Below are 25056 nucleotides of genomic sequence, written 5' to 3'. Positions count from 1 at the left end.
TTGTGTTAAGTGAAATAATTCAAACTCAGAAAGAGAAATAACACAAACTTTTTCCTCATATATGAACTGTAAACTAATATATATATATATATATATATATATATATGTATATGTATATGTATGTATATATATATATTGTTTGTATAAGTGTGTATATGTGTGGAGAGTGTGAAAGAAAGGAGAAAGAGAGAGATTAAGTATAAAAAGGTGGTGTGAAAAAACAAAGAGAGAGAGAGAGAAAGAAATAGGGAGAGAGGGAGAGAGAGAAGAGAGAGACATTAAGAAGAAGAAATGTACAGATGAAGGGAAAGAACAGGGCAGAGCTCACCTGTTCAACACTTGATTCATCTTCCCTATGGGGTCTTAAAAATTCCACTGAAGGATTAGCATATCTCCTGGTTTTGGTTTTAATATGGCTCCCTGTATATGAGACAACACTAGGGTGACCAGATGGAAAAGAGATAGTAAAAGCCACTCACAGAGGAAGAAAATTTAAAAAAAAATCTTGGAAAATGGATATAATGCTTTCCTTACATGCCAGAGTTCTTATGATATATTTCATTTTTTCTTCCCCTCAGCTCCTCCCATTTTTCTTTTCTTTTTATTTTATTTTATTTTTTATTGGATGTTTTATTTACATTTCGTATGTTGTCTCCTTACTCCATCTCCCCCCACACCCAGGAACCCCCTATCCCCTCACCCCTCCTCCTGCTTCTCTGCGGATGTTCCTACCTACCACCCCACTCCCACCTCCCCACCCTCAAATTCCCATCCCCTGGGGCATCCAGCCTTCATGAGGCCAAGGATCTCTTCTCCCACCTATGCCCAGCAGGGCCCTATGCTCTTACATATTCAGCTGAAGCCATGGATTCCCCCCTCCAAGTGCTCCCAGGCTGGTGGTTTAGACCCTGGGAGCTGTGATTGGTTGGTATTGTTGCTCATCACCCTCAGAATATTAATGTTGTACACAACCTATGCAAAAGATATCAAAATCAAACAAAGATGTAGGTTTAAAAATGCACAGAGAAGGATTTGACCCGCCCGAAACTCAAACAGACATCCCTGTGCCTCCTTTCATCCAGGTGCTCTGCTTTCATCTGCCCATTGCCATGGTAATCTCTGCACAATAAAAGGAGAGGACCCCAAGGACCTTGATCCAGCTGTCTGTAGGGGGGTTACTTTTCTCCTTCACCTGGGCCTGTTTCTTCCTCCTTATTTGACCTTTTAGTAGTAAAAACATCTAAGAAAGATGATTTAACAAACTTGAAATCAGATTGAAAAAGGACTTGGTAGCTGTGGAATTTAACTGAGGAGGCACATCAGACAGCTCAAGGGCATGAGTGTAGGCAGATCAAAGAAGAAGTGCAGGAACAAGCATGCCATAGCAAAGGACAGGTTAATGAGGATGCCACAGCAGTGGGATATCAGTGGGAAGACAGGGTTCAAAGTTTGCAGTATAATACAGATTAACTGGAACCTACCCTACAGAGAGAGATTAATCAACACGCTTGTGTGTGGGGATGTTTTCAAAGGCACTGAGATGCTAGGGCAGGAACTACAAATAAAGGATTGGGTTTACAGTTCCTTGGAAACTGGGAAACCAGAAACATCAGGACACTGATGCACACCTATGGACAGATATGTTCGGATTCCCGTATATTCATGTAATTTGAGAAGGACCCATGCTTGGCTGCAGCCAGAATATCAAGTAGATATGTCAACTCAACTGAGTTTCCAGGTCTGAAAACAATGAAAGAAATACAATTAATATAATGAGTTCTCTTTGGTCCTCTATTTAATTTTCTAAAACTAATAGGCATTCTATTTTTAACATACACAGAAACTTCCAATAACTTTTTTTCAATACAGTCCTAGAATATAATGTCTACCAATTAGATAACAGGAATCTGACAGCATGCTAACCCAAACAAACGTCAGGTCTTTTTCTCTTACTCCATTGTCAACTCCCACCCACTGCCTACCATCTAATGAAGTCCTTTTTACTAAACACTCTTCAAGCTGTGTTAAGACTTCAGTCCTTTTCTACTCTACATTAGAAAAAGAAGCAAACATTACGTGACAACTTTTCTAAGGCAAACTGTTCAGAGTAGACGCAGAGGCTGGAAGGGGAGACCAGCAAGAAACCACAGACATACAAATATCATATTACAGAAAGGCACTTGGACCTGTTGAGTCCCAGAAGGTTTTCAGGTCTAGACACAATGAGTCTGAATGTGATCCCAAATAACAACTTATGTCTGACATAAATATATCCAGTTCTCTAGAAGTCGTTCTTACAAGCCCATAGGTCTATTCTTCATTCTAGATGACACAACCTGACACAAAAAGTATTCGAGGAAGCTTGGGGGCAGACATCTTTGTTACAGAGCTCGCATTAAGGATGGGCTGCAGCCCACACCCACACCACACCACGTTGGACAACAGAGGTCAGGTTCTCACTATTAACATATGAATCTGGCCATCAACTTTGCTTCCTATACTTGTAATATTCTGTCCTCTGGAGGGAGAAGAGAAGAAATTAATCATTTCTGTATATAAATAAGTGCATTTATCAGTGGTGAGATCCAAGATGGATTGTGCCCATGACGGCCTGTAGGCACCAAACTCTGCAAATGTTTACATCTCATAGAGAAATACGTTATTTTCTATAACATAAGCATATTATCACATATACTTACATCATATCTACACTACTTACAATGCCCAATTCCACATAAAAACTAAATGCCATGTATATAGTAGTTGTACTATGTTGTGTAGGAAATAATATTAAGGAAAAAAACTACATGTTTAATACTAACCTAAATTCTTTCTCGGATATTTTCTAGCACAGAGTTGAATTTGAGGATGCAGAACCTTCAGCTACTGATTTCGGAATGCAGTCCGTTGTGGTTTCTCTAAGATAAATGGCTAAGGTATTGTATTGTACTCCTTCAAATCAAATAGGAATTCAACTGATTGGCAGGGCAATAAACTTTCTTGCCTCTCTTGGAGAGTTCCTACATCAAATCTTCCCATTACTGTGAAGCTTGAATTAAATTTTGCCATGTGCTTCTACAAGCACCTTGCCCTTTTTAATAACTTATTTCCTAGCCTTCTTCTCATTGCCTCTCTCACTCTTTTTCAGTCCAACATCTTTATCTTGAATGTCATTCTTTCTGCAAAGAGAAGCAACAGCCTCCAGCATCCTGCTACCACACTGCCTTCTTGTTTGCCCCATTGCCCTACAGCCAGGTTGGACCCAGGTCGTGTGGGGTCTAGAGTTCATACAATTAAAAGGTACCCAGCAGCTGGAAGAGCTTCTTTATCTTCTGGAATGAAACCACATGGTGGGGTACCATGCGTCATGAAACTTGTGTTAGCAGTGGGTAGTTTCAGAATGGCAAAACATAACTTGGCCTATTACTTGATCCAAGCTACATTGATAAGAAAAAGTGAGTATCTATGAGTATCTCTTGAGTATCTATGCCTGTGAAGCACAAGCTTTTAACTGATTTTTACTCATAGCTATAAGGTAGATGTTCTATTTGTGTTTAGATAATGGCTGAAGAAACTAGAGTTTGGAGGAGTTAGTTGGGCTGTAGAGCAGAACTTCTAAGAAGCTGAACCCAGGCAGCTTGATATCAGGGCCTGGCTTCCTAACCATAATGCAGCACTAGTTCTTGAGAGATGAATTTTTCAAGCTATCTTCTCTCTCAAGCTTTTCAAAGATAGGAATAAATAGTCATCAATTTGAACAATTGAAATAATGGGGAAAAAGAATGGCAATTAATATAAGGACTAAAGATGCATGAATAAAACTTAGGTGAAAAGCCAAATATACTTCTCAACTAAATCTTTAAAGAATAAATGAGCACAGGCTCACACCATCAGACACAAGTACATGCCTTCAGATAGCCAGCACCCAACTGACATGCTTTTATGGCCCCATTATTAAGCTTTTGGTAGCCCAGAGTTAGTGGAAGAAGTAGCTACCAACAACATCTAAATGATAGCTTATTTGTGTGTCTGTGTCAATAATAAGATTTCATTTAGGTATGCAAAGTTTTAACTATTGCTGTCATATTCTTTATTCCCCTTCTCTATCAGGAATGTCTATATTAAATGTTTTTCTTGGCACTAATTACGATTATATTTTTCTCAGAAAAAATGTTATCAGGTCATGGAAGAATCTACTGTATGTGTAATGTCTTAAACGTCTGCCTTGCCCTCTACTTTTTTTTCTATCATCTAGCTTTAAGATGCACTGAAATGTCCCGTAAGATTTGCCATCTCCCAGGGGTTCATCTTATAGATAGAATCAAGGACAGATGTGTCTCTATGTTCCTTAATTCACACTCTAAAAAGGCATGATGTAGCAACAGTTTCCTAGGCTTAGGTTGCCTTTGTTCAGGTAACGATTAGGAAGTTGGATGGATGCTGCCCTAGGCTTCAGAAAAGGTCAATTTTTGTTCCTCATTAGGATTTGTGAAGGCATCCCACATGCCCTTTTAAAAGTGGGAATAGCTGTTGCAAATATAGGAACTTGCTTGCGGAAGCAGCCTCTCTTTGTTTGAGATGAGGAGAGATAGATAGTGTTGGGACTTTCTTGCTTTCCTTCATGGAGTGATACAAAATGGAAAAGTAGGCTGAAGGGAGTTTAGAGAAAGTCTTTCAAGACATTTGTGTCTAAGAGGAACATAAGTAGGAGGGAAAAGAACAAAGACCAAAAGCAAAGTTAGTAACCCACAGGAAAGGAAACTATATCTAGTCTTAAAGAGAGGGATGGCAGACACGGTGCTATATTGAGAAGAAAAGACAAAAAGCAGGTAGATCCTCTGTCTAGCAGATTATACTGAGGTCTTGAAACATTGTCGTCTTCATAAATAAAGTGCACACCCAGCTCATCAGGAACAAGAACACAGTATAAGAGGAGATATGTCAGGCCACCCAGCATCTACTTTATAGAATGGCAGTTATCAAATTAGAAACTTATTTTAAAAATCTAGAGTCCTTGCTTCTGTTCAATAGAGCAATTCTGACTTGGTAGACATGGAAGGAGGTGCAAAATCTGCATCTGAAACAAGGCTCTCAGAGACCTGATGATTGGAAAGACTATGGTCTCTGCTCAAGTCATAGACCAGACTATCTCCTTAGGAAAAAAAAGGGTGCTCACACACCCCATGAAATAAGTTTGTCTTCTGAGACTTTCCTTTCCACTGTTCCCTGTATGTCTCTCTCACTCCAAGAGAAGCCCTCTGAAAACCTCACATCATTTCTACCAGCCCCTGAACAAAGAGGATACTTGAAGGATTATAAATATGACCCCACATATTGGTGGGAAAGGAGCACTGAACATTGGTTGCATTTGCTCTACCTACCTTTCTTTACTAAGAACATGCATGTATTGGTTTGCCTTACATGAGGATAGTGGTTTCACTTGCTCTGTGTAAACCGGAATCCTGAAGAAGTAGGTTCCAACAGATGTGCTGGCAAGAAAGTACAAACAGGTGAAGGAGAGTCTTCCTTCCTCCAATATCCTTACGTATGTCTCCAGCAGAAGATATGACTTAGAATAAAGGTGTGTACTGCCATGCCTGGATCTGGAACTTGCTTTGTCCTAGGCTGATCTTGAACTCAGAGATCTGCTTGCCCTAATATTCTGGGATTAAAGGCCCTTAATACCTTGCCTGGGCCTAAACTTTTCATGACCACTATGCCTCAATATCTCCATGTCAAGATCCAGGTAAAAAAATCTGCAACTTCCAGCCTCAAGATCTGGATCACAGGTGTGCCCTCCATTTCTGCACTGTAGTTCATTCCATATGTAGCCAAACTGACAACCAGGATTAGCCATCATGCTGGTAAACCTCCTAATTTTTCCACTGTTTCAATTTTGGGATCAATGGGAAAAACTACCAATTACACCCTTAACCAATCACATGAAATCTGAGGATACTCAGCTCCCAACTCAGCCCTCCTAGAGCTTCTCCATGCCAACAGCTTACCATCAAGGGACCTGCAAAGAATCCATTTCCCATAGAACAGAAGGCCCACACCACCAGCTGCCTTTGTTGTCTATAAAATACAAATGATGTGGCAGACTCCTTTGGCACAGTTGTTCTCTCATGTTCTCTTTATATCCACATTTGTTTTCAGTGCTGCTCTACTGTAAATCACTGAGAGGCAAAAGAAGATCTGAAAGCCCATGGTGCCCTCACTGTAGAACCTGCAATAATGCTTTATATCACATAGCAATTACTCAAAAATACCTGATTCAAGATAGTAATGTCAAGTTATTTCACTATACACAACCACTGGAAGGCTCTCTTCCCCAGACTGTCTAGGAGGTCAGGATCATTATCTCTTCCATGTCACTAGTTCCCAGACATCTGAGGTATTAAGACCAAAGCAATGCAAATGATAAATGCTAGTGGCTAGTTGACAAACGATCAATATGTTTTCCTTGCCAAGATGTTTAAGATGATGGATCACGAGGAAGAGAGAAAACAATTAAGGAACCTGAATAATGTCCATCTGAATTTAAAACAGTTCTTAAATAGGTTAGTTTTATGGAAAATAAAAACACCTTGTCTGATTAATAGGCACATCATCAAGGGAAGCTAAGGCAGGAACTCAAGGCCTGGAGGGACAAACTGAAACAGAGATCAAAGTGCTGCCTACTGGCTTACTCCACAACTGTGTTTCTTTTACAAGCCAGGCCATCTGCTCAGGAATGGAACTGTCCATAGTGGACTAGGCCTTCCCATATCAATCCTGAAGCAAGAACATATTCCACAGATATCCTCAAATACCTATCTGATGGAGGCCGTTCTTCAACCAAGATTCCCTCTTTCCAAGCGCATCTAAGTCAAGTTGGCAAAAAATACGAACTGTGACTGACCTGCCTTCCATTCCTTCAGACTCATTAGCATCTAAAGCAGAATGATTTGTGTTTGCTTACACGCAGCCTGATTTTCTGTCTCCTTTATCTTCAGTCATCACAATGAGATTCTTCAGGATCAGCAGAATTAGTTTTATGGGAGTAAAAGCAGAAGGAAAAAAATATTGCTTCTATAAAATTAACTACCATCCATTTAGGGCAGCATGCTGCTTTTTCCTTAAATATGAGAGAAAGATATTGGATAATTAAATGTTTAATTTGTACCATAATTTGAACTGTGTTTTATGATAGTAACTATATCTTTATAAATATATAAAGTATACGTTTAAATGAGCCGGGAAGAAAAATACCAACAGGTGGTAGAGTGACATAGACACAGCTCCGTTCATATATTAGATAAGAAACAGCCAGTCACCAGGCAGCATCGAGAAGAAAGTACATCTCAGAATTTTAATAACATCTTTCTATGAACCCAGTGATGGATAGTTGTTTTGCTCTGGAGTAGGACATCAATTTTATGGGTATTTAATAAACAAGCTATATGGGTTTGACTTCTCTGTGTGGCTAATGGCTGTCTAAATGCACAGATGTCTCAAAAGGACATACCCTAACAGTGCAGCTGACTGTACTTGGATAGATTACAACTTACCAGTCGGAGGAGGAGAGACAGAGGGGGAGGGGACACCACTGTCCTGGTGCTTTACTCATCAAAATCTTTACATCTTTTCTGTCTTATTATATGTCAGAACATCAAAATCAAAGTACTCTAGGTAAATGTCTATATGCTTTAGAACTGGAAATGTATGACCCAGAAAATAAGATGATGCCTGAGGTTCATGATGTTAAGGTAAAGGCTATAAGGAATAATGACTTTTTAAATTGAGAACTATAAAAACCTTTGTAAACATTCTACTTATCCTTAACAGCAAGGCTATAACCAAAGTATTGACATTGTCTCCATTTTCATACCTCAGTTGGGCAAACTGAGGTATGAGAGAGTTGATCAACTTTTTAAAGTTAGCAAAACAAAGATTTAAAGACTCAGAGAGCTGGTTTTGAAGAATATTCTTAATCACAAAATGATTACTTGATACTATTGTTTTAGGGAATTTGGATCCATGTAAGTCTAGAACAGAACTCTAGTTAAACTAACCAGTGTGTTAAGACAGCCTCAACATTTTGGTTGGTAAATTCACAAACCCTATAATACAGTAGCAAAGAAGGGTTGGGGGTTCTCTGTAAAGTATTCAGATATAGCAGAGTCCACACATATCAACAGTTTCCATGCTCACCCTGAGACACTCCCTTTCAATCTGGTTGCCAAGACAAGATGCTTCTTCATAGGGAAGAATTACAATCAAAGTGAAAAGGAAATGTAATGAGAGACGAATGCTGGAACACCATGCAGGAAGCAGTCTGCCACTATAAACAGAAAAGGAAAGTGTAGGTAGACCCAAGACCACAGAAAATCTCACGGGGCCACCAGGAAGTAAAGACTTCTTTCCAAAGCCTTCTCCTGATGATTCTGGGGGGTCACATGCTTATCCTCCACATTCTTCCTTTTCTTTTGCTTTCTTATTCCTACCTATGGTTTCACGAAAAGATTTCTATACAAGTTTTGATTTTTCCAAGTTTGATCATTTAAAATTTCCTTTATCTGAGACCAGGTATTCAGAATTGCCTCTCCTTTATGGAAGTTGTCTGTCAAGTGTTAGAAGGTGTGAGAGCTGCTGAGTAGCCATGGGATAGAAATATTATGGGACATTGGCTGGAGCATTATGGGAAACACCAATCTGGTGGGTAAAGTATCCATTTCTTCCTGTCGTTCACTGTTGATGCTTCCTGACCTTTCTATGTTAGTCCAAACAAAGCTGTCTCAATGTCACCCCAGATGTCACAGAAAGAATTATATGACCTGGAGTAAATCACTCGCCCTCTCTGAGGTTAAATTTGCTTTCAAAGGACCAGTGTCCACAGCAGCATTCCATGGTGTGTATGATAAGCATTAAGAATAAAAGCTTCGTCCTGTGAACCAGAGTTGATTTGAGAATAATGATTCTAGAGAAAAGGGCATAGAAGAATCGGTTGAGAGAAAGTGCTGTAAAGCATTTGTCACTTTTATGACTATGAGAAAAACCACACAGAGGAAGGCAGACTTACTTTAGCTCAAGCTTTAAAGGTTTCCCAGCACATTAACTGGCTCAAATGATTTGGGGCCTGTGGGAAGGTAGGCACAAGTATGGGGTGTGGCAAACAAAGAAGCTCACCCCATGGAGGGCAGGAAGTAGAGACAGCAAGAAAGGAAGGATCGTGGACTGGACACACTCTTCCTTAAAAGGCATACCTCTAGTGGCTAGGTGCCAACTAATAGTCCATCTGACTATGAACCCATCAATGGAATAATGTATTGGTACAGTTGCTAGCCTCATGATCCAATCTCCTCTGAATAGAAACATTAGCTGAGAATCAAACCTATGACCCATGAGACTTTTGAGAGATTATCATATCAATTGGGTGAGGTCCTTACTTTCTGTGCTTGTTATTTTTATCTTACAGACTTTTGTGACTATTAGGTCACTTACCACATACAACTCCAACTAGCACATGAGAGACTGTTGAGTACCAGTTATTATTTTTGTTTATTTTCCTCTGAATTATTCCTTTCCTTTTTATATATCAGACAACTAACACTCAGAGAGCTTAAGACATTTCCCCCGAGGCTACACAGAGGCCTAGGGTCCAGCCTCCTGCCAGAATCCTCTTGTCTCTACCCCTTGGCTCACGTGTCTCACACTGTATGCATCTTGGACAGACTGTATCTGCTTCTCACCACTCACATACATTCTTCAGTCCCCATAGGCAGGCAGAAAAGGTTTCCACAAACGAATACAGGGCTGAGTGATCATGACGGTTGACGATTAGGTTCTAGGTCTCTTCTAACAACCCAGCAATGCAACCACCTGTCCATTTACTTCCTGAAATTTGTTCAAACCATAGGTGTGTGTATCCTTTTTTTTTTCTTAGTGAGTGTCAACAAATTGTCCAAGCCTCATATTTCAGGCATGTAAACCCACTGTTGCTCAGATGGAGCGCAAAATCAAAGGAAGTCAGAATTTGATAGATCAGAAGTAGACATGAGTATGCTACATGAAACTATGGTAGAAAAACAAAATCAAATGTTCTCCCTTCTTTCAGACTGAAAGCTTAGCCCTGCTCTAAATACCTCCAGGCCCCAGCATAGGAACACTTTTCATATAAACACTCCATCTCCTATGAAATTACCCAAAGGCTCTGCCCCCCACTGTGTTTTTCCAATTATCACAGAGCTCCATTTCTCCCTTAGTATTTACCATAATTGATATTTTTGTGTATTTAGCTTCAGTTCCAAGTTCCTTCTCAAGCACCTATTATAAAGGCATTTAAGCACAGAATAAATGCCACTGAATTAATGAATGAACAAACAATTCTTTTTTGTTTCACTTCTCGGTTGTCATGTCAGGTACGGATAGCCACAGTAAAGGTTCTCAGAATCTCCAAGACTAGGTCAGGCACATTGCCTGCACTGCATAGCATCAGATAATATCTACAGCCAGGTCAGATGGTTGACCTCTGTCATGGCTCCTGGGCACCCTTCAGTACTGTATCTTAGAACCTCCTGTGGTCCACTGTAGGCACTCAACAAGCATCTGGTAACATAAAATTTCTAAATAACCTACACACATTTCAATGGAGTTATACAGCTTTTAGTAATGAAGCACAGTGACATCTATTGAATATGTATTTAATGTGTAGATTAAAGTAAGCACAAATATTTATGGGCTGAGACATTTGGCACCTGAGGGCTGTGTATGTGCCACACCATTTCACAAACAAAGTGGAAACAAAGAGAATCCGGGACTTGAAGTCACCCAGTTGCTGAGAATTAAGAAGAATTTAGAACCTGGATCAATAAACTCCAGAATCCCTACTGTTGCCCTTCATTGGGTCATTCTATCTCCATTGCCATTCCATCTCCATTGCCAAAAAGAGTTACTGATCACACCAGGGTATCATTTCTACCTCAGTTGTTTTCCATGTAGCAGGCAGACATGATTAGGGCAGAACAGAAACCTTGTCACTGTCTGTATCTTGTCAGAGCTGGAAATTGGTTTCAACACAGTGGGGTACAGGGATGTTGCTTTCAACCACCAACAGAGTGAACGGTTTCATGCATCTTGACATGTCACACACAACATCAGCCTCCTCTCCGGAGAAAAATGAAAGCTGGCCTCTCTCAGCCTCTGAGGAAAAGCAAGTGTTAAGTTAAAAGCAACATGATGGGGAGAGGAGCAGACAAATGACAGCAGCATGGATGGCCCTGGCAGCTGTCACCAGTGTTTGCCATTTTCCTACGGACCTCGTCTAGGCAGAGTGTGTTTGCTCCTTAAAATAAACTCGAAGACTCTAAGACCAGCCTCAAATTGATGAGGAGAAAGACTGGAGTAAATGAGCATTGAATGAATTGCCAGGGGCAGGTCTATTGTTGCACAGGTGCCCACTCTCCCTTGCACACGCTTTTTCCTGCACACACTCCTGATGGCATGCATGCTCCCCAGTAGTAGCAAAGGATGGAGCCACTAGAATGTGTTCCAGTTCCTTCTGCTGTGCATACACCTGTGCAAAACAGATAATCCACAAGGTGCTCTTGTTCAGATGGCAAATTCCAAGCAAAACAACTGATTCCCCCCTCCCCCCAAAACTATAAATTTCTTGGAACAAGTAAGAAAGATAATAAGCAATTACGCAGTTTAGAAAAGTAGTCATTGGGGATTTAGATATGCAAGATCTAATGTTAGATGTCCCAAGGAGTTTCAGTCTAGGACATAAATTCAAAACAAAAGCCTGTGTTATTAAGTAATTCTAAGGTAGGTGTGTGTGTGTGTGTGTGTGTGTGTGTGTGTGTGTATGTGTGTATGTGTGTGTGTGCGCGCGCCTGCATGTGTGTGTTTTACTGTATAGTTCAGTGATCAGTACTGGGCCCAAAAATGTTGCTAGCAGTAATGCTTTTAGTATAAGTGAATATCAATATCAGTTTGCTCAACAGTTTGCAGTATCTTTTTTTTTTGAATTAGCATTCCAGGTCTACAAACACTGAGACCCAAAAATATATGGAGGCTGGGTGTGACTATTCACAATTCCATCCTTTGTCAGAATAGAAACCTTCCTCTGTGTTACCCGTGTCTATTGTTCATTTCCCTTTCATTCTGAGGCCCCACTCAGCCCAGAGGGGCTGCTCTTCTCTAAGTCAGTCAACCCTGAAGCAAGAACTTACTGATGAAAGCTTTAAAACTGCAAGCCAACCAGTATAGACCTTCTCTATGTGAATCCCAGACTCTATTCATGTGCCCTGTCAGCCAGACCATTAGGATTACCTCAGAGAATTCAGGCACAATCCTAACCAGCCACTCTAGATACTATTTAACTTCCTTTCTCGTACATTTTTTTTGTAGAACTCTTTTTTTTGGGGGGGGGTTGTTGAGAGAGGGTTTCTCTGTATAGCCCTGGCTGTGCTGGAACTCACTCTGTAGATCAGGCTGGCCTCGAACTCAGAAACCAGCCTGCCTCTGCTTCCCAAGTGCTGGAATTAAAGGCATGCACCACCACTGCCTGTTTGAGTGAGGGGTTCTTGTCCACAGCTTGCCATCCTCCTCCTCATGACTATATGATAATTTTTAAAGTATATGGATGCACCTGCTTCTCCCTCCCAGAAACCAAGTGCCATTGTCTTGTGATCATTGGATACAACAAACTATGTCTTCAGATGCAGAGCCATCTTCTCTGCTGACCTCGTCACATTTAAATAACAAAACACTGGCCTGGCAGTGGTGGTGCATGCCTTTAATCCCAGCATTTGGGAGGCAGAGGCAGGTGGATTTCTGAGTTCAAGGCCAGCCTGGTCTACAGAGTGAGTTCCAGAACAGCCAGGGCTACACAGAGAAACCCTGTCTCAAAAAACAAAGATAAATAAATAAATAAATAAATAAACAAAACATGTTTTACAATGTCATTTTCCCTGACCTCTAGTAGGAAGAAGTACCACCATCCTTTTCTCAATGGATCTGCACCATCTCCTCCATAAACTCCAGAACACTTACTAGTTTATAAAACAATTTACGAATGCCAATCTTTTTGTTGCTTGCTGAACAGCAGTACCTTTGTAATAGTAATGTCAACCTCTCTGGAAACAGACTATATCTGAGCAAGAGCACCAGGTGATAACATAGAGGTCTAGCTGGAAAGAAGCTTCCCTCAAGGTTCCTTGGGCCAGTTTTTACTGTCTTTAGCTCTAGCTCTGGAGGGTAGCCTAATATCCAAACACTCAAAGCGTGTTTGCCAGTAACTCACAGAAGTCCAGAGATCATAAATAGCATTCTAGTTTGCTTTTTCCTGAAATGATAAAATACTGTTATAAAAAAGCAGAGTTCTGGAAGAGTTATTTTTGGCTTATGGTTTCAGGAGGAAGGAGTCCATAATGTCAAGAGGCAGCTAGAGTATGGATATGGAAACATCTTCAAATGAGTGCAGAGAGCATACAGAATAAACTGGAACTGAAGCAAACTTAAACCTCTCAAGGCCACCCTGAGCACTTTCTCCAACAAGTCCCCACATTCTAAATATTCCATAATCTCCCCATATTGCCACCAACTAGGGTGCAAGAGTTCAAATATCTATGAAAGACATTCTTCATTCAAAATAATACAAATATAGAGAGGGAAAGGGCTCAAGGGAGAAAAAAATACAAACAAATGCCAATTCAACCCAACCCAAACAAACAAAGCAACCAACCAAAACAAACAAACAAAACCTTGCCAGAGTTGGGAACACTGAGAATGCCAAGAAGAATGGAAATCATGAATGCTTGCTGTAGGTTTAAAGGAAATAGTAACCCTGTCTCCCAACCTGTCCCTTCCTGTGTGGGAACCGTATTCTCTAGCTCAGCAATTAGTCTTCCATTAGAGTCAGGTGTGAGTTGTGGCCTTGAGCAATTAGACAGAATGAGATGGAGCTGTGCTTTGTTCACGAGACCCCACTGTCAGAGTGTGGCTACCTTGATGTCTAATTTCAAAACCTCCCAACATCTTCAGCTTACAAACATTGCTCTGAGTGTCTGACTTATTTCTAGACCCTGAAAATGAGCATGGGTTATGGCTTTCTCAGTTATCAATACCACACACTTTTTCATCTTTCCCCTTTCCCATATCTCACCCCAGATACTCCTTTACAAACTTAACCAAAATACCATAAGTACATCCATAGTTTATTCTGTCACATTAAGCATATGCTAAGAAGAGAGAGAGCCAACTTAAACATTTGTAATCTCTAAAATGTTGTTTCTTTTAAACTTGAGACTCATAAAAAGGATATTTAAATGAAACTGCAATTAGAAAGGTTAATGTGATTAAGAATAAAGTGATTCTTAAATATGCTAATATATCTAAAATGTGTAAGGAAGATAGAACTGAAGGATGACAAGTATATTCAAAGTGGTAAGTTCCGTGGAGTAGAGGTATAAAATGTCCAGGAACAATGTTTCTCATAGCCTTTATTTAAAGCCTAAAATAAAAATGGTCAGCTGTTGACAATCCAGCAGGCAGGTTGTGGAGAGAGCAAGCAACCACAGTGAAAAAGCATGAGGCTTTCCTCTGCCTCTTCTCACAGAGTCTCTGCCCTCTTGACGTAGAAATATTACCTGAAATCTGGCCTCCTTTGATATGTCTGATTCTAGTACATTTCACTTATAATCAGCTATGAAGTTTGTCAGTGTTGTCAGAGTTAAGCCCTTATGTTGAATGTGAATGCAACATAGTAAAAGTCAAACTGGTTCAAGTCCCAAATGCAGACTTAAGGTTCTGCTCTGGCATGAACTATAATTGCTTAACTTCTCTCTATCTTGTTTCCTAACTAGGTATCTTTATGGGAAATTGAATACTGATAGAGGTTTCACCGAAGAGAAGCCTCACTTGGCCTTGGCTGGTGCCCTTGTCCAGTGTGTACTGTCTTTACCTCTGGATGGCCACCCCACTATCTGAACACCCCAGGGTATTTTTCAGTACCTCATAGGACCATAGTCTCTTCAGCCTGTCTTGATAAAGGGTGTAGTGCAGTGGACAGATCGTCAATGGCTCCCAGACTGTGAAACTCCTTCCTTTCTTTTGCTTGAAATATGTACTAGGGTGAGATAAGTGTTAGTTTTTTTTATGTCTTAGTAATTAGTTAAATATTAACATAAGTGCCCAAAATAGGCTGTGAAGGGCAGTAAATTGTTTTTAAACCACCAAGATATGTCAACTCATCACTGTTAAATATAGTCACAAATAAATTCTCAGTGTTGCTAAGCAGCAATAGCTATATATAATGCAATATTTTCCTTTGCTTTTAGAGCATAGAACAGGAATCCCTGAAGTCATCATAGGAATATGTATATGGAAGTGTAGATCATGTTACTCCTTATTATAACTTCTCTCCGAAACCTCAACCCAATAGGACAATGAAACTCCTCCCTAGTATCTTCAGTATACCAAGATGTGTGGTCCGGGATTATCACTGTCATCTTCAGGAAAGTCTACCACAGCAAGAGGTTCAGTAAGTACAACAGTAGAAGTTGACAAACCAAACCTGAGGTACTCCCCATGTGTGACCCTGAGGTAGCTATTTAGCATATGGCATTTTCAGATTCCGAGAAAAGATAATAAACATGACGTGGGATCACCAGAAGACTAGAGAATGTGGACACGAACACTTCTTACCCAAGAACTGATATTTATAATATTTACCCTGTGCAGTGTTTGCTTAAAGAGGTGTTTCATTTCTGTATGTGTCTTAAATTCTCTATAGTGCACCTTCAAAAGCACAAAATCTATCTGTAGTACTTCTGAATATTTCCTATTCAGTATACCAGATGCTAAATCTGTGTAAAACTAAGTTTCACAACCCTAAAAGCAGAAGTGCCTTGAAAGCCCCCAGTATAGCCAAACAAGAAGAAATGGGGTGGTGCTTTTGTTAGTTGGTTGACTTGGGTAGATTTGAGAGTTATAGTGTTTTGTGATTTTTCTTTCTTCTAAAGAGACATACAATATTACTTTGTAGGTTAAGATGGCCTCAAACTCACAATCTTACTGCCATTGTCTCCCCAGGTGTGTTCCCCATGGCAAACAAGATTATGTTTTAATTGCAAAACTATAAATGAAAGTTAAACTAGTATCAAAAATAAGGAGAAGAATGGTTAAGAGTTTTGAGGTGGCTGGTTTGGAGGGTGTGGGTGTCTCTAGAATGAGTTAATAAAATGAAATGAGGTAGGATAGTGGGCTGCCTGGGAGGAGCAGCTTCACAAATAGTGACAGATCTTCTGGAATCCAGGATGAGTCTGAGAAGAACATCTTCAGAGGCTACACAGAGGTCACAGAAATTGGGACTCGTGAAAAGGCTAGAGAGAGCAGGAGGGGCTGCAGAACCTGAGCTGGGCTCTGCAAGCTCCATGTGGTACAGCATCACCCCAAAGTAAGAAAACACAGAAGGTGCCAAGCCTTAGTTTCCAAGAACAGGCAGTGAGTTAGCTCTGGCCTAGAAGCAGCACTATTTTAAGAAAAATACCCACGTAAGTATAAAAATAATCATCTTTATTTTTTGAGATATATCAGCTTTGTATTAAGGGCAGATAATGTTATATCTCAACAAATAAATATGTCAGCAGCCTAGATTTACGAAACCAGTAATGACCACAAGGGCAATCTAACATGCCATGCTAGTGTACTGTCTACAAAGATTATTTTTAATATCTCTAAAGGACAAAGAAGAAAAAGAAAGTTGGGAGTATCTGCCTGGAAAACGGCTGCTCTTTCTGATGAGCAGAAAATATACTAATATGATGTTAAGAGACATATGGTTACTAGAATAACTTAGTGTTTTCAATCCACCAAAGCCCCTGGGAGTCAAGAGACCATTCTTAATCTTGAACAAAAAACTTATTCTATGACTTTGATTGCCCAAGGCTAAGAAGCTAGAGAAAGAAACAGGCCCTGAATGTGAAGCCATGGATTCCATCTTTTTGTCTACATGCACTGAGAGTATGACCATCGACTAAACGCAAGTTCCTATCCATGTCCCCACACACAAACACTGCACCCTAAAGTGACTTTGGGGAGATGCTAACTCTGGAGCTGAACTACCCCAACCTTTTACATGAATTTCAGTTAGACCCAGAAGATTACAGATTTAGCATAAGTCAAATGGTCATAATCTGCTGGTAGACAGATGCCCATGTATATTCCAACATCTTTGCATCTTTAAATTTTATCCCTAAGACCTTTAAGATGGATAAAGTTCATGTAGCTTATATAAACATTTTAATATGGGTTGTTCTATTTTTTTTTAAAGATCTAAATGCCATAGTCTGGGATTTGTCTCTCTTTAACTTTCTCTATTTAACTGAAGAGGCAGCAGCTCTGCAGATCAGCCCTCTACCAACACCAAATGATGCTGCCTCCAAAGGAGGCAGACAACACCTCCTGGGAAATACTTATCTATTGCTTCAATCAATTTGAGTGGCAGAAGGGGGTCCAAACCGACTAGTGAGCCATTCCATCTATGAACTTAGAAACACCAGGCTCTTCATAAGACATTTACTATGTAGACTTTGTCTGATGAAATCCAGAATCTTAGTTACCGCTTCACTTGGGGCTGATACTCACATATATTTTTCCTTGTTTCTTACTCTTTAGTTTTCTAAATTTATGCCAACAGTTTAGTTAAGAAACTGTTGGTCTTCAGGCACTGGGATGGTCAGAAATCTAGCCATCCATTTCAGAATTTTGTGAGAAACCTTCTTTTATGCATTTAGTTTCTTGTGATTTCTGTTATTTGAACATACAAACATGGATTTCAGACCTGAAACACTAGGGTTGTTGAGTATAAAAAGATTACTATCAAAGTTAGGCCAAGGACTTCTTAGGAAGTATCCCTACTTTTCCCTATATTCTATCATCTTCCCTTTTGCAATGCCCAAGTCAGGATGACTCCTGTGCCCTGAAAGACCAGATATACATGTATTATCTGTTTAAGTACATATCATAAAACCAACCACAGAAAGACTCACAGACTTTCTCAAGGTCACGCAGATCAAGGCAGAGCCAAACTCATTGAGCTCACCACCACCACCAAGCACAGGAGCTTGGATTTCTTCTCTTCTGAAGACTGCTGAACAGCATCATATGACAATAAGTATGTCAGTACCCATATCTTCAAAAGCATCACCTCACTCTCTGAAACACAATGTTCTCTAGCAAAAAGGCTAGGAATCAAAGCTTGAGGACCCCATGGAGACCTGACAAAGTAGAATTTTTTTCCCCTGCAGACTTGTATGTCTAACACCCCCAGAGTGAGGGATGATGTCAGTTCAAAGTAACTTACCCAAATCTGAAGTTTGATTCTCTTCTCATTTTTGAACACAGTTTTTACTTTGAAATCGATGCCGACCGTGCTGACGAATGCAGATGTAAAGGAGTCATCAGCATAGCGGAACAGGAAAGATGTTTTGCCCACACTGCTATTGCCAATGATCAGCAACTTGAACATGTAGTCGAAGTTCTGGTCAGAAGAGTCTTTCTGACCAAACCTGGCATCTTGTGCAGAGGCCATCTGTGGGGGAAGCGAGTTTGGATCAGTTTCCCATTTGATATGAAGCAGACTCATTATTGCTCTTGCCAGAAACAGATGTCAGAGACTCGGGAAGCAAGGAGACAGCCCTCCCCAATCCCCTCTGATGCTGGTATCCATGGTAATAATTCCCAGCTGGAAAACAGAATAGCAAATCTTACAGCTCTTTCCAGCTGTGTTGGTGCTTGTCACTCTTGAGCATTCACAAGCAATCAAAGGCACCAAAGGCATCATCTCTCAAAGAAACATGAAAAGCAAAGCTATGAGGAATTTGCAGGGCATGAGGGCTCTGAAACTTTGTAATCTCAGTTAGAGGGACTCCAAACTGACTGAACAGGGCTGGCTTCTCTTCCAAAAATGTGATTATTAGTCTTTCCTAGAAAAAATAAATTCTAAGCACGTTTCTATTTCATCTTCTAACTTTGTATCAAATCAGCATCCCAACTTATATGCCAGTGTCCTTAAGACTAAAAAAAATAATAATGATAAATTTGTATGGTTCCAAATGTACCAGGCATTGCTCATTTATTTAGCCTTCATATGAGGGCTAAATATGAGGTAGGTACCTTATATAAACTGGAAATATGAGATAATGCACTCAAGTTTATTCAGACAGAAGTAATAAATGTAGACTTCTAAAACTAGGCAGTTGGTGCTAGGGAACACATACCTGACCTCTGCCCTATTTCCCAGTGACATCCATATAATAAGCACAGTACTCCAATAGGGCATGTGGGAGACATTTCTTGACAGGAGCACGGTGAACCCTAGCTGGTTTCAAGCACTGATTCTGTTACGTACCATCTCTGTGAACTTAGCTTTTTTGATTTTTAATTTTCTTCATTGTATAGTTGTTTTACTCTCTAAGAACATGTACATGAACATAATACATTTTGTGGACTTATTTTAATTGATATGCTACAGTTCCCCCTTTCACATGTAATAAAAGTGATAGGATACAGTACCTACCCAGAATGCTCATGAAAATAATAGGAAACATACGTCTGTAAATTAGATCTGTAACTAGGTAGAGAGTCAAGATTAGTTTGTTGTTAAGTATAAATGCCTTAGGTAGATGTTTATTCTTCCTTGTTTTCTTGATAATTTTACTATCTATAAAAACAGTATTGTATCACTTCTAAGTACCAGTCTGGCTCTGGACAGAAAGGAAGCATTTGCTTCAGCACCTTTCTGACGCTATGAATTATTTGGCAATTGTTCTGTTAGTCAATGTGCTAGCCACAAAGAACATATGGCAATTTAAACCATACTAAAATTAAACAGAATTTAAAATGTAGTTTTTAAAAATCACACTCGCTACATTTCAAGCATGAAAACCCCCACACATACCCAGCAGCCAATGTTATATATTTGGATAGTTATATACAAAACAACAGCCTTCTTGCTTTGAGTTCTGCTGAAAATGCTAGGCTGGGCAGTCTGTCTTCCCATAAAAGCTGGATAATATTCTTTATATCTCCTCTTGAGAAATGCTATGAGTTCAGTATGGCTTGGTGGTCCTACGATGGAAGGTTGGTTTTCCATCTGAGGTGGTAAGAACTTTAAATGGTGGAACCCAGGATGAAACAGGTCACTGTGAACACTATTCTCAGAAGAGAATAATGCAAACTCTCAAGGAACCTTGCTTAATTTCCACAAAAACATGTCTCTACAACAACGACAACAACAACAACAAACTTGGCCTTGAATCTCTCTGGCTTCCTATCTCAATCAGTTATTTCTGACTCTTACATGTATTCACATCATGATGCCATCCTGCATTCTGTGACAGAGCTAGAAGACCATCCCTAGAGGGCCTACAGAGGCTGACACCATGTACTTGAACCTCTAAAATGTGTGCTTGACATGCCCTGTTTCTTTTTAAAGTATCCAGCACCAGGTGTTTTATGGCAGCAACAGAAAATGGAATAATCCTAGAAGAAAGTACAAAAGAAGCTCCAGTAGTGGGTAGACTGTCAAAACAATAAATAGCACTTGGGCTCATCTGAGACACTGAGGATGATGTTAATTGCCTGAAGCCAGGAGAGACAGAGTTGAGGAGGAAGTCACAGCAGAAAGCAGGGAATGAGATACTGAGAGAACATACTACCCTTCTCCACATATTTCCTCTGTGCAGGAGAGTGTAATTATTTGTATAAAAGTAACACAAAGGGAATTTCTGTGTATCACAGAAGTTAAAGGTGACAAAAATTCTGATTGAACTTCATATTCTTTAGACTAATATAGATGTAAGCATTTCTTGTATTTCCAGGTGATCACAACAGCACATCCAGGGAAAGGTGAAAATTTGTAGGGAGTGTTTCCTACTGTGTTAGTCCTGGGCCCATAAACAGACAGCATCACCTTCCTTGCAAGATACCACTGTTAATAAAGTTTTATTGGTTCTAAAAACTGAAGCAATACAGGCATCATGAATATAGAGAGTTTTAAATGTAATTATGAGGATTTAGTTGGGGACATAAGATTTATCTAGGAAATACCAGCTATAAGTTCAAGAGCTAATGTAGTTGTGTGTTGGAAGTGAACCACAGGATGGAAAGGCATTCAGAATGAGAACAGTGGCCCTGGGGGACTGTGCAGATCCAGATGAATTCTCCTGTTGGCAAATATTTGGAAACTTTTTCTTATACTTTTATTTTCTCATTTCTTCCTTCCATCCCTTCCTTTCCTTTCTCCTCCTTTTCTCCTTCTCCTTCTTCCTTCATTTCTTTTGTTTTCCTTTTTTTAAAAAAAGACAGACCGGTATGTTACACAGACTGCAGACTGGCTTCAAACCCCTGGTTTCAAGGGGTCAGTCTTCCTGCCTCAGCTTCCCAAGTGAGGAATTAATTATAAAAAAGTCCAATCCATTTACTTTAAAGATTATTCTTTCTCTCTCTCTCTCTCTCTCTCTCTCTCTCTCTCTCTCACACACACACACACACACACACACACACACACACACACACACGGTTTATATCATCAGTAAAGTATACAAAATCACAAATGTCCACATGAGAATGAGACATCTTTAATCTCTTGCTAAGAACAAAAAATCATTTGCTCAGTCTGCAACTGCATTTGAATGTCACTGGGGCTTAGCCACAATCGCTATGTGAATTTACTGACATTTCTAAATACTAAGCTATGTAGATGTTCTAGAAATTTTAATGGGAGAATAGAACCGAAACTTAAAAATATGGATAGGCAGTAAGTTACCTACTAGACAGCAACTCAGTTTTCATAAAACATAAATTACTAATGCCTCAGATAGCATTGATTTTGACATTTAAAAACAAGAAAGAATCATGGGGTTACAAAGACCCTTCAGCACAGGGCTGTGCACCACCAATGCCATGAGACACTTCTGTGCTCTCTTTACATCTCGAGTAGTGTCCTAACCACACACTGCATGCAGTAGGTCCACTGCTACAATCTGCTGTACTGCAGAACAGTTCCAACACACTGTGAAATTCTTCCTTGTTTTAGGTGGAAACATACCTCCTTATAGCCTCTACCTCAGGGTTTTTAGATGATGCCTTATGGATCAAGAGTCAGTTTCTTTTGCACCTGAGGGAACTTGAGGCACCTAACGAATGAGCATCCATTCTATGTGTTTTTCTTCTTCCTACTTATGGTGGTTTGAATATGCTTGGCCCAGGGAGCAGCACTGTAAGGAGGTATGGCCTTATTGGAGTAGGTATGGTGTTGTTGGAGATATGGCCTTGTTAGAGGTGTGGCCTTGTTGGAGGTGTGGCCTTGTTGGAGGTATGGCCTTGTTAGAGGTGTGGCCTTGTTGGAGGTGTGGCCTTGTTGGAGGTATGGCCTTGTTAGAGGTGGCCTTCTTGGCCACTGTGAAGGTGGGCTTTAAGACTCTCCTTCTAGATCCCAGGAGTCAGTCTTCTCCTAGCAGCCTTAAGATGAAGATGTAGAACTCTTAGCTTCTCCTGGACCATGCCTACCTGGATGCTGCCATACTTTCTGCCATGATAATGGACTGAACCTCTGAACCAGTAAGCCAGCCTCAATTAAACATTGTTCTTACAAAAGTTGCCTTGGTCATGGTGTCTCCTCACAGCAATGGAAACCCTAACTAAGACATGCTTGATAATTTCAGTTCCTTTTGCCCTTCTTCCTACTCCAGGACACGCTTGAAAAATCCCACACATCCTGCTCGATTAAAACTGACAGGTTTCTGCAGATTGTCTGGCTCCCTTGTGTGTCTGGCTCCCAAGATCAGTGGAATGTTCCCAGTCTTTATTTGGTCAGTTCACAGTGCAATGAGAGTATTACATCCTATCCGTCACACATCACAGCAAAGTCTCCTGAAGTGCACTGCACCCTTTTCTGTTACGTTGTTGACTGTTATGATCACTAGTCTCACTATCTTCCCACTGTACTTGGTAATTTACTATCAGTGAACCTTTACATTTAATGTACCCTGCTGTCTTCATTTAAAACTTCAATTATGATCTGATAATTTTAATGCCATTTCATTCAACAAAGGTTACCCCTTTCAGAGTTGGTTATATATCTAAGTTCTATCACTAACATAGTTTAGTAAGACCATAATCAAAAGATGAATCAGTTTGTACACAAAGAACAATGAACTTTTCAACCTACTGAATACACAAACCTTTGGATAAGGCCATCACCGTTCATCGCTATGGAGCACAGAATGCTTGGTGCTCATCTTGTACTCTTAAGAGCTGATGCCTTCACGAGGACACTACACCATCTCCCTAAGGTCCTATGCTTTGATAAAGAATGGATCATGCACTAAACTAAAGTGCTATTATAAATCCCAGTTTTGCATCCCCACAATTCCTACTAACTAGAGACCAAACAAACAACTTCTTATCACCACAAAGAACCACAGCCTAGGTCAAAAGTTTTGAAATTTGAAATCTTAAAACAAATGAGAAAATCAAATTACTTTCAAAGAGTTACCCACATAGTTGTAACCTCTGAACTACCCTAAGACATTTTATGGATATGGTGAGAAAAACAAAATGAAGTCATCTTGAAGTTATTGTTTACCTCCCACTACTGATAATGGCCTGGGGGTACATGGGAAGATGAATGAATGAATGGTACATTTTGTTTTAAATTCACCTTTGAAATTAGAAAGGTGAATCTGAGGATGGAACCTGTATGTTCAAAGCTAAGAAGCAGAGTAGTTTTATATCACAATCATTATCACTAAAAAAATTAACATCAGTAGCTCTATGATGTTATTATTCCAGGCAACATAAAGGAAAAGATTTTAAAAAATGAAGTCAAGAATATTAACAGAATTGCTAAAAACATGCCATTTATATCCTGTACTGTCCCTCAGAGTGAAAGCTCTCCGTTGTGCACAAATGTATCTTTTTCCCAGTCTGTCTCTGGGAATGCGTTAGACTTTTGATGCTCTGCAGTCTCTGGCCAGTACTTCATCCATGGGACTTCTACTGTTTGCTCTACTTGGATCTGGCTGAAAAGTGGCAAGATATTACCCATACCAGGCTCACACCTCAGCATGGAGCTGAGAGGATACTTTCTAGTATATGGGAAATGGCTAAGACATAGGAGACTAAACTCCTACCCTGGTTCTAAAGCAAAGAGCTTAGGGAAACTGTGGCAGCTTTCAGAAATCATTGTCTCTTTACCTAAGCAGAGAATGCATTTCCCACAGGACTCTTGGAAGAATGTCTATGATACCTTGCCAACTGACATACATTTCAAGGATGCAAATCTCCACTCATGTTAAGGGATCACTGTGTTCTTTTCTCACAGTTTTCTTTAATTCCTCCATTTTCTCTACTTATACATAATTTCTTGAATAGATACTGATAGCCCATAGCTCATGTACAGAACACACAATTGATAACAGCACTACCCAGAAGGACCCGCTGTACCATGTGCTTCACACATGCTCACACATAACCTTTTCACCATGCCCAGAAGGTTTCATCAATAGCATCCTCATTTTATAGACAGACTGGTATAGTTCAAGGTGATTGTTTCCCCTCCTAATGCTAGAACCATGAGAATGTCCTTCTCTGATCTTTACTCTGAGGTGAAGTTCACACAACTGAAGATGGGAACCCTTTGGCATTTGGCTCTTGGATGTGTTGACACTGATCATCCAGCAGTTTATTAGATGTAGTTTTGATCCTCCCCCAAACCATCACCTACATAATGTTTTGTGTGACAGTTTTCATTCTGTGAAGATGTGATTCTCTGTGTTCAACTATCTATCTTGTCCCACAGACAGCAGATGACACTGTTTGCTGAAATTCTTTCGTGGAACAAAGAGATTTTGATTTTTCAAATTCTTATTATTTTTGGATGACAACTTGACTAATCCCTGGAATTAACAAATCCCAAGATGCTTGGCACACTTATGAGTAATATTTAGTTAATTGAGTCATTTGAGGTAGGAAGACCCACCTTAAATCTCTATTACTTGAGGGCAG

The 25056-nt window shown here is 40.0% G+C and overlaps 1 protein-coding gene across 1 annotated transcript in view; it reads right to left on the bottom strand.

The window, feature by feature from the left end:
* The window catches only part of Rab3c (RAB3C, member RAS oncogene family), a 200875-nt gene that overhangs the window by 165662 nt on the left and 10157 nt on the right, over window positions 1-25056 (bottom strand). Inside the window, exon 2 of the mRNA XM_028784282.1 lies at window positions 18350-18577. Within this exon, the coding sequence (XP_028640115.1) occupies window positions 18350-18577 (228 nt within the window). The remainder of the gene's footprint in view (window positions 1-18349; window positions 18578-25056) is intronic.

This window comes from Grammomys surdaster, unplaced genomic scaffold (assembly GCF_004785775.1).
Source record: "Grammomys surdaster isolate TR1022 unplaced genomic scaffold, NIH_TR_1.0 99, whole genome shotgun sequence".
NCBI lineage: Eukaryota > Metazoa > Chordata > Mammalia > Rodentia > Muridae > Grammomys > Grammomys surdaster.
Note: the sequence above shows the minus strand (reverse complement) of the source record. Positions and strands in the feature narration are given on the sequence as shown.